Source organism: Triticum urartu, chromosome 7A, assembly GCF_056163025.1.
Source record: "Triticum urartu cultivar PI428250 chromosome 7A, HENAU_Tu73, whole genome shotgun sequence".
Taxonomy (NCBI): Eukaryota; Viridiplantae; Streptophyta; class Magnoliopsida; order Poales; family Poaceae; genus Triticum; species Triticum urartu.
This window is the reverse complement of record NC_141879.1, coordinates 690521577-690531674: the sequence shown is the minus strand read 5'-3', so window position 1 is coordinate 690531674 and position 10098 is coordinate 690521577. Positions and strand designations below refer to the sequence as shown.

General features: G+C 50.9%; 1 protein-coding gene across 1 annotated transcript; it reads left to right on the top strand.

Moving 5' to 3' along the window:
• The first annotated feature begins 6031 nt into the window (after nucleotides 1–6031).
• Nucleotides 6032–9416, top strand: LOC125525017 (CASP-like protein 2C3). The gene is made up of 3 exons (XM_048690045.2): nucleotides 6032–6446; nucleotides 6540–6678; nucleotides 8775–9416. Exons 1-3 carry the CDS (start codon nucleotides 6265–6267, stop codon nucleotides 9036–9038), a joined length of 585 nt encoding a protein of 194 aa, XP_048546002.2. The 5' UTR covers nucleotides 6032–6264; the 3' UTR covers nucleotides 9039–9416.
• Nucleotides 9417–10098: the final 682 nt, after the last annotated feature.

The window sequence follows — 10098 nt, the reverse complement described above, 5'->3', positions numbered from 1 at the left end:
GCATTAGGAGTGCAGGTAAAGGTAACAACAGTAGTAGCAAGGACAGGCTATGCATCAGGATAGGAATAACGAAAACAGTAACATGCTACACTACTCTAATGCAAGCAGTATAGAGGAGAGTAGGCGATATCTGGTGATCAAGGGGGGGGCTTGCCTGGTTGCTCTGGCAAGAGAGAGGGGTCGTCAACTCCGTAGTCGTACTGGGTAGCAGCGGCGTCGGTCTCGGTGTCTAGCGGAAGAAGAGGGGGGAAGAAACAATGAATATAATGCAAACAGATGCATAACGATGCATGACAAGACAAGTAATCGGTGCTAGGGGTGCCCTATCGCGGTATGAGGTGGTACCGGTTAAGGGGGAAAACATCCGGGAAAGTATTCCCGGTGTTTCGTGATTTCGGGCAGAGGAGCCGGAGGGGGAAAGTTGCGGGTTCGATAGGTTAGGGGTGTGTGGCGGACGAACGGACTGCGTATCCGGATTCGTCTCGTCGTTCTGAGCAACTTTCATGTTGAAAATATTTTAATCCGAGTTACGGATTAAAAGATATGATTTTCTAAAGATTTTATTAATTTCTGGAATTTAATTAATTAATTATTTAATTCGAAAAATGAATTTATGACGTCAGCATGATGTCATGCTGACGTCAGCAGTCAACAGGGTTGACTTGGTCAACCTGACAGGTGGGTCCCGTTCGTCATACTCTGTTAGTTAATTAACAATAGTTAATTAGGTTAATTAGCCATTAGGTTAATTAATCAGGATTAATTAAATTAAGTATTTACTTAATTAATTAATTAATATTTTAATTATCATTTATTTTTATTTTTAACGTTCTGGGGGGGGCCTGCGGTCAGTGGCATGGCCGGTCCAGTCAGCAAGGCTGACCGGGTCAACAGGCCGGCCGGGCCCCTAGGGCCCACGATTCAGTGACCCAGGGGTGGCCCCAGGTCGGCCACGTCGGCGGCCGGCGTTGGGGAGCTCCGGGGAGCGTTCCCGCGGCGGAGGGGCGCCGGACCTCGCCGGGATTCGCCGTCCGGCGGCAAAAATGGCCGCGGGCGGGTGCGTTCGAACGTGGAGGGGATGCCGCGTCCAACGGTGGCAGAGGCACGGCCGGACTTGGCCGGAAACGACGCCGGCGAGCGGCGGAGGCGGCGGTGGGATTCGGGACCGCGTCGGGATCGCGCTACGGGGCTAACGGGAAGGCCAGGGGGGGCTGCGCGACGCGCTGAGCACAAGGGGCTCGGCCCCGTGACCATTTGGTCACTGGAAGGGCGCCGGCGACGAGATCCGCGACGGGGGCGCTCGGGTACGGAGGGGAACGAGGGGGAAGAGGAGGGGGGGCCTCGACCGAGCGGAGGAGGCGCGAGGGGAGGGGGGTACGTGGGGCGCGGTGAGCCGGCGCGAGCCGGAGCGCGACGAGCGCGGCGCCGGAGCGAGCTCCGGCCATGGCGACCGAGCGCGGGGGTCGACCCCTACGGCTACAGAGCGAAGCAGGGGAGGGAAGAGCTCACGGGGGGGACGCGTGGGGTCTCGGAAGCGGGCTCGGGGCGGTCGGGGGCGTCCGGCGGGGAGGAGGTCGAGGCGGCGGCCGTCCGGCGATGCGGATCCGGCGAGGTGGGAGTCGGGGACGGTCCCGAGGCGACGAGGGGGGGGGGGGTTCGGGCGTCCTGCGCGGCCGGTCGGGGAGGAGGGGAGGAGGACGAGCGCCGGTGGGGTGGGGCGCCGGCGTTGGGGGCGACGGGATCGGGCGGATCCCGATCCAGATCGGCGGGGGAGGGAGGAGAAGGGGATGGGGGGGAATGGGGGTCGGCTAGGGTTTCCGCCGACCGGGGGGGGGTTATGGGAGTGAGGGGGGGTGGGCCGGGCCAGGGGCTGGCCGGCTGGGCCAGGTGGGCTTGGCCCAGTTTGGCCAGAGGGGGTTTTTTTTCTCTCCTTTGTTTTATTTTTCTTTTCTTAATTTATTTTCTCTTCTATTTCATTTCATTTTAAAATATTCAGACACTTTATAAAAATGTGTGCACCCCACCATAATTAACCTTGTAATATTTGACAACCCCCGAACATTTTAGTTTGATTATTTTTTTGAAAACTTTTATTACCATCATAATTTTGAATTGAATTTCGAAACCGTTTTGATTTAACCCGAGATTAAGTACAGTGACAGAGGTGACGTGGCATCATTAGTGAGGATTACTGTAGCTTAATTACCCGGGCGTCACAGAGGAGGCAAGAAAAATCCACGGTCGACGTGGGTGGCAAGAAGAACACGCTCACCCTCCCGAGGTTGCGGCTCAGATTCCTTCCCCGGAAGCCGCGCCGAGTCATAGGGGATCAGCCCCCCTTCGGCCAGATCGTCGAGGTCTTCTTGGGCGATCCTTGAGTGGATCCAGTCGCCCTGGATCCAGCCCTTCGGCAGGCCGGTCCGCGAGGAAGATCCGCCCCGGCTAGTCGCCTTCCCCTTCGACCTCGCTGTCGCCTTCTTTGCCCGCTCCAGAGCCGCCGTCTTCTTCTTCCCCATTGTCGCCGGTGAGACGCGTACGGAGCGGTGACGCTGGGGCGAGAGCGAGCGCAGCGGAGGGGCGTAAAGAGGAGAAGAGGTAATGGGAACGCGCTGTTCGGGAGACTCCGGTCCAACGCCTTATATGAGGCCGCTTCCGAGTGGCTGACGGGTAGGCCCAGGTGGCTCTGTCAAATCCCGTAACGATCGCGCGCGCGATACGTGGCGAAAAAGGGGGCGCGGGGATCGAGGTGGCTCCGCTCTATCCCATCCGATTACTGCGGCCTCCCCCGTCCCGCGCGCTTCCCAAAATTCGGATCCCACAAAATCTGCGGGCAGCAAACAATTTGTCAGACCAAAGATCTCCTCCGCACCGTCACTCGGAGCCTTACAAGTAAAGAAACTCACTCGACAAAGAATTAAGAATGGATCAAGGCGACTGAAAAGGAAGTTGCTGTCGTCACTCAGGTCCGTTGATCCGAAACAAGATACGCTCACGGCATGAAAAACGAGTCGGAGAAGTTCTCAACTCATTCCCCACTCAAACCTCGATCCATTCGGAGGCTAATGATGAAGCTATGTACCTAGGGTAGGGTCATGGACCTGTCCTAACTGCCCTACCCAAGGACATCTCTAGAAGAAATCACCTTTCAATCGACTTGGAGGTGTTCCACTCGACAGACTCGAAGACATTCGACCGAGAAGCAATCACTCGACCAAGATCCAACCACTCGACGGCCAGGAGACCTAAAGTCACTCTGCACGCTAACGGTCGGTCATTAAGTAGCTTTTATGGTCATCATAGCACTTTATTACTAGTGTTACCAGTAACGCCCTGCCTTAATATACATTGAACCCTTTGTAACATGGGTTGACCGGGGTCCTGGCGCACTCTATATAAGCCACCCCCTCCTCCGAGACAAGGGTTCGCACCCCTGTAATTCATACTCTCATAATCCATTCGACCGTCTCCGGGCTCCGAGACGTAGGGCTATTATTTCCTCCGAGAAGGGCCTGAAGTCGTAAACATTGCGTTCTTACAACTTCTCCACAGTTAAGATCTTGTCTCTCCATACTTACCCCCTACACTATTGTCAGATTTGGAAGCACGACAGAGGGCAAAGCTAGGCAGGCAGTAATGGATGTAGCAGTTCTAGCAAATTCGAACAGTACTATAACTGTTCTGCTGTTGCCGTCTACGCACGCTCCACTGCTACGAGCATTGCAGTTCGTTCTAGCTCGTTGTACTGTGCGTGTGCTCCTTGACGTACACTGATTGCAAGGAATACATGCTGATCGATAGGTTTCAGGGCACAGTAATAAAGCCTGGAAGTGGAGGAGAAGACGCTAGAGAGGCAGCCCTCAAAAGATTTGAGTGGTCTCTGGTGTGGTGGATTTATTTCAACTAGTCACATTTTTTGGGTTAGTGTTTTCTGAACCATTAATCTGCGATGTGACTTGACCAGTGCTTTCATTTAGAAGACTTGAGAAGTGCTTAGTTTTACTTGTGGCTCTGTGCATCCTTCATGTAGATGTCAGGGAAAACCCTCCTTAAAAAGAAAGTTTCTCACTTGTCAGTTAATCGGCTCAACAATTTACAAACTTGTACTAATACCTAGTAGTTACTTACACGGTTAACCCACATGTAGTGGTGATAAACCATGGGCCTGTATTTGTTGGGTAGTACTACCAAAGATCGGAAAGGGATAGATAAATTCTCTGAAAGTGAAGGGTCATGTGCAATGGGCGTTAATGGATGTGCAGTAGTAAATTTGAGCAGTTGTAGCATGTGACATGTTGTTGCCGTCTACGCACGCTCTACTGCCACGAGCCATGTAGTTTGTTCTAGCTCGTGATACTGTGCGTGTGATCCGTAGAGCATCTCCTCTGCTTTCTCCCTTAATGTCCGTACGAGCAAGTGAGATACTGCACGGACAAAAATTTGCTACTCAACCGAGCCCCTTAAATCCAGGTCAAATGAGGGTTGTCCGGCATCGCTTATTATCCTCTCCATATGTTGGGCAGACATAGGAGCGTTTGGACACGGCAACCATGCAGGATCCAGACCACGCTGGCTCATCTTGATCCCACAACCCCCCCCCCCCCCCCCCCCCCACTCTTCTCGTTTGATGACCTTCCCTAGCCGGACCATGGCCGGATCCAACAGTGGCACCTCGCCCAAAGCCAAACCCGATGATTAGGATGCCCTTGTGGCAGAGCCAAACGAGAAGCTCGCCATCCGAGTTGCCCTTTGTCAGTCGCGAGTTGATAAGGGTGGCTCCTCCTCCTTTGTTCACTCCCCGTGGCTCCATCTGGGGCTCCTCCTCCTCCGTGCACTTCCCGATGACCTGGTGGGGCTCCTCCTCTACACACGACGGCATCGATTAATGGCAGTCTACGTTTGGCTCTTGAAGCCCTGGGCCGTCACCTCTGGCCCGCTCCTCTCGGCGGTGCTAGTGCTGGTGCTGGCATTGTCGAGCCCGTGGCCGTGCTCCTTGAGTCGGAGGCGGGGCAGCTTACCGTGCAAGGCAGGTGCCCCGGGCAGGATCTAGCCGGTCCGTCTGAGGATCATGTAGATCTACACCCGTTGCCCTGCCCTCAGACTCAAAGGACGACCTGGTCCGTGGCGTCATCCGCCGTTCCTTGACCACGGCGCAGACGAATGCTTGCAACTGCCGCTCCAGAAATGCCATGCCATGCGACTCAGCCTTGAGGAGTCCGAGCGGCTCACCAAGGAGGAGGCGGCCAACGCGGCAAAAGCGGAGCGCCTCACCAAGGAGCATGCTTGTGCCGCCTTGGAGCATCCGGGTTGTCATGCACGACTTCATCAACTCGCTCATAGTTGAGGGCCCCGATGACTTCAAGCAATGCCCTTTCTTCCTACATGTAGTTTGCTTAGAGTGGTAACGGGGTTGTGTAACTCTTTTTAGGCACCATTGTATCTTGTCCTGGATGTATGCTATGGTGTCGAGTCGTATGATGATTGTTGCTTTATATATAAAACAGGACACAGACCCTTTTATTAAAGCAATTGCACAATCTAATTCCTTGACAGGATGCACTCCCTCCACAATTCACTTAGGGCATGTACAATGGTTAATAAGATAATTTTATCTTAAACCTTGCATGTAATTTAAAGATGATAAAAGAAACATGTTTATAATGGGTCATTTTTTAAACTTATCTCAATAACTAGCAATTTCCCAAAAGTGTGTTGAGACATATTATGTTAATAGATCATCTCTTAAATAAGAGAAGACAAACATTCTCTTATGATTTCTTTTTCCTCCATCTCAGCATTTATTTTACTTGGCACTGATAAGATAGCACCATTGTGCATGCCCGTAACGACCAATCCCAGCCTTGTCCTAAAAGCAATTGCATGATCTAATTCGTTGACAGGATGTAGCACCATGAGTGTCCAATTTCAGTTAACCGCCCATCCGAGCATTGTCTGCCGTCTTGCCTGTTAACCGCAGTGCATTAAACCCCCGCACAGGGCACCGCTTGCGCACCGCCACGATCGACCACGTCGCCCCGCCGCCGTACGTACCCGTGCGCACATGCTCTCGGCCATCGCCGCACTCCCTAGAGCAGACGCTTCCCACTCGCCCTCTCGCCGCGCACGGCGCCTATAAAACTCCCGTGACCCCCCGACCTAGCTACGGCGTTCGTGCGCTAGACACGAGGCAAACACTAGCTAGCTACTCCCTCCGTTCCAAGATCACAACTCACAAGTAGAGATCGACCGGGCTTGACCTTGAGCGCGATGGACGCGGCGGCGCAGGCGGGGAGGAGGAGGCCGTCGGAGGTGAGGGCCGAGGGCCTGATGCGGGGCGCGTGCGCGGTGCTGGCGCTGGCGTCGGCGCTGCTGATGGGGCTGGACACGCAGACGGAGACCGTGCTTCTCATCAGGAAGAAGGCCACCGTCAAGGACGTCCACGCTCTCTGGTGAGCTAACTAGCTAGCAAACAAGTACCCTGTGCGGCCGTGATTTGTGCACGTGTGATCGTCTGACTGAGCGTGAAACGTGCGTGCGTGCAGGGTGCTGACGGCGGCGGCCGGCGCGGCGGCGGGGTACCACCTGCTGCACCTGCTCCGGTGCCTCTACCTCGGCCGCTTCGCCCACAACCCCTGCCGCAACAGCAAGGCCCTGGCGTGGGCTTTCCTCCTCCTCGACAAGGTACATACTGCACTATTCCGATCACTCTCCTGACGCCTCCGGCCCTGAATGTTTCTTCTGCAGTCTCCAGTTCGGTATCCCATGGTCGGCCAGTACCTCTGTCACTTTGGGTTTCAGCCACAACCGGAACCACCGAATTTCAGTGGTTTTCAGTTTGTGGCCAAAACATTCACTTGAAATTCAACAACAACAAAATAGTAAACACGAAAAATATTTGAATCCCTCAGTACTAATGAGACCGCTGAAATATTTTGACTGGAAGGTAAATATATAGTACAGTATATTTTAGCGCGTGCTGAAATCATTGAAATTGGGTGAATTTCATCGACATCTTACTGAAAGTGAAAGCCATATCACTGTTACCCTGTACTCATTTCCGCTCGACACACTAGACACCGTTCTGTGCCCGGCGCCTAATTAATCAACACGAGCACTATAGAGCATGCATGAATTCTGATCAGCACCGGCGAATTAAACAAGATAGGCACTAACTGGCAGCTCATTGATCGCCCGACGGCGACCTAGCGGCGACCGGAGCAACCGCGCTTCAATTCCGCGACAGGAATAGGAAACAGTTTTCAAAGGCTATGAACAGGGAACAGTTAGCACTGAGCTATCATCTTCGTCTGATCGGGTCCCCGTCGTGATAACAACGATTCTACTGCAAATGGTAGCCAGCATCCTCCTTTCTCACCGTCACCGTTGCCATCTACCAACGGCTCCTCACGGCAGGTCTCCCGGACTGGCAAATCAGACCAGGACAGTGCAGTGCGCTGCGGCGTTAGATGTTGCAGCTGCGCCGCTGTTTTTCATTCATGTTTCCATCAATGCGTCGAGGGCCAGCCCAAATCATTTTGGGTTCCCCATCGGAAAAGATCGGCGCATTCAAGTTTCCAAGTGCCTGGTGCTGCACATGCATGCATGTCCATCCAATTATGTGCAGCTGATTTAGATAAATCGAAGTTTCATGTGCCATGCATGTCGATAATCTTTTTTATTTATAAATTTGATCAGACTTTACAAGCTCTCTATTTTCTTTTATATAAAGTACTCCGCGCGTTTATTGTCTCTTTCTAGAACACTGTTGGCTAGTCTAGAACCATGCGCGTTTTGGATAAACTAACTATTTATTGTCTCTTTCTAGAACACTGCTTGTAGATAGCATATTTGTTGTCTGTGTCAAGACGGAGCAACCAGCCATACAACTTCAGTTATCAATAGTGTCCAACATTTTAGTTTAGGGTGTGTCTAGGTCTTAGTCGACTGAGACTTAACCAAATCTTAGTCAAGTGATAGTGTACGTGAGAAGAAAAAGGAAAAAACTGAAAAGAATTTTTTGTACGAATCTCAATGCAAGATCAATGAAATACAACATCGATTGAGACATGACGAAGTCTAAGTCGACTGAGACTTAGCAAAACTATTTAGTTTATCCGTGCTTGTCTTTTTGATACTGTGCATACCTAGAATTGCCTTTTTTTTTGTTTCTCTCAATTCAAAACTAATTTGGATTTCCAAATTTTATGGGGCTGTAGAAAAATTTCTTATTGACGCGCTCAATTGTTTCCCATGAAATTCACAGCTTTGTAGGATGTTACCGTGCGTTCGTAACACGGTAACACTCAAAGAACTTGTAGCACTAGAACTCTTCTGATTTTTCACGACAGGAGTAGACACAAACACACAATTATTACTAACTTTTGTGGGAAAAAATACCGAAAGCAACCTAGGCATGCACAGTACTAGAACGCAAATAATAAATGAGGCAAACTGTATCCATTCAATCCGCAGCACATAGTCATATGGGTGGGTCAGGGTGGGTTAGCTCACAAATTTAAGAGAGGTTTGTTCATTTGGTTTCTGAGATATGGCTTGCCACATTGACCATTTTTGGTACAAATTTCAGAGTTAGCTGTGATTATTCCAGGATATATTTCAGCCGGTTAATTTGCTACTGTCTTCTAGAAGGAAAAAAAAGACCTTACTACTGCTGATTTTACAGCGTCAAAAGGCATTCATCGAGTTAATCTAATGGCATTATAAGCTGAAAAACACGTAAAGTTAACTGTATGTGCCTGATGGCGTGCGCGGTGCAGGGGTGCGCGTACGTGACGTTCGCGGCGACGGTGGCGGCGGCGCAGGCGTGCCTGATCGCGCTGGACGGCGCGCAGGCGCTGCAGTGGAACAAGGTCTGCAACATCTTCACCCGCTTCTGCCAGCAGGTCGCCGGGAGCCTCGTCTGCGGCGGCCTCGCCGCCGCCGGCACCGCCGTCCTCTCCGCGCTCTCCGCCCGCAACCTCTTCCGCCTCTACCCCTCGCTCTCCCACCCGCACCCGCACCGCTCCTCCTCCACAAAGTAGGCGGCCCGGCCCATCGTCATACAGGGTGGGCTCCCCGAGCGCTAGCTAGTGTTGTTGGGCTGAAAACGCTCGGCCCGATTACACCCAAGTTAGCTCCTTCTTGGGCTTCTCTTCTGTTCGATATGTAGACTAAAAAAAATTTCTCTGTTCGATATGTTACTACTAGTGTGAGAAGGCTGCTCCAAAAAAAACTAGTGTGAGTGTACTGCAGTAGCGTATTTGCCCCCCAAAAAATATGTATTAGTGTGTTTGTATGTATGTATTCTCCGTGTATTGTTCATAGACCGTGTAACCTCCTCCAGCACCTTGAGCGTTCATGAAACCAGTATTACTCATATCACTGGATCCCAGAATAATGTCAAGCAATTGCTTAGCTAATTATGTCGTTGAGCTATATTTAGCTGATTGTAATCATGTTGGTGATTGAGTAATACAAGTGTTCTACTCGCAAAAAAAAAGACCATGTAACCTCTTCTATGTTGATACTACGAGCAGCAGCCACATGAATGAAATGTGTTTTCAGAGAGAAATTGTTGCCCTGCGAAAATGTGCAGGCCCTGTTTGGAACACAGAATAGACGAACTGATTGCAGTGGAAAAATATTCACTGCAAAATTGTCTTGTTCGCGCAATAAACATACTGATTCCAGTGATATTCATTCAGTTCGTCTGGCCTGATTTTGATCAGGTATCATCCAAGAGTCCAATACTGCTTATAGTTGAACACCACCGTGCTGTGTGCAAATTGAGCAAAAATATGTTCTTCCTGACAGAACATCAATTTATCCAAGAAAGGAGAAAACCTGATCCAGAAGTAAAGTCCATCTATAATTCTATTAGACAGGGAGAAATATTAATAAGAGCAGCAAGCACTCAAACCCCGAAACGGACGATCCACTAGAACAAATGATTTTTTTTTAGGTCACTAGAACAAATGAGTTTAATTCAACTTGTGGTATAAATCATAAGCGGTATACATTATAATCAGCCTTTGTTGTCAAAAAAAAGAGTTGGTATCTATACATGACAGGATACACATCATCGAACGAACAAACAAATCA

What these genes read in the sequence shown, in the direction of transcription:
- LOC125525017 (XM_048690045.2), top strand. Translation starts at nt 6,265, where the DNA reads ATGGACGCGGCGGCGCAGGCGGGGAGGAGGAGGCCGTCGGAGGTGAGG. An exon ending in AAGGACGTCCACGCTCTCTG is followed by an intron (nt 6,447 to 6,539) that starts GTGAGCTAACTA and finishes GCGTGCGTGCAG; the next exon opens with GGTGCTGACGGCGGCGGCCG. An exon ending in CTTTCCTCCTCCTCGACAAG is followed by an intron (nt 6,679 to 8,774) that starts GTACATACTGCA and finishes TGCGCGGTGCAG; the next exon opens with GGGTGCGCGTACGTGACGTT.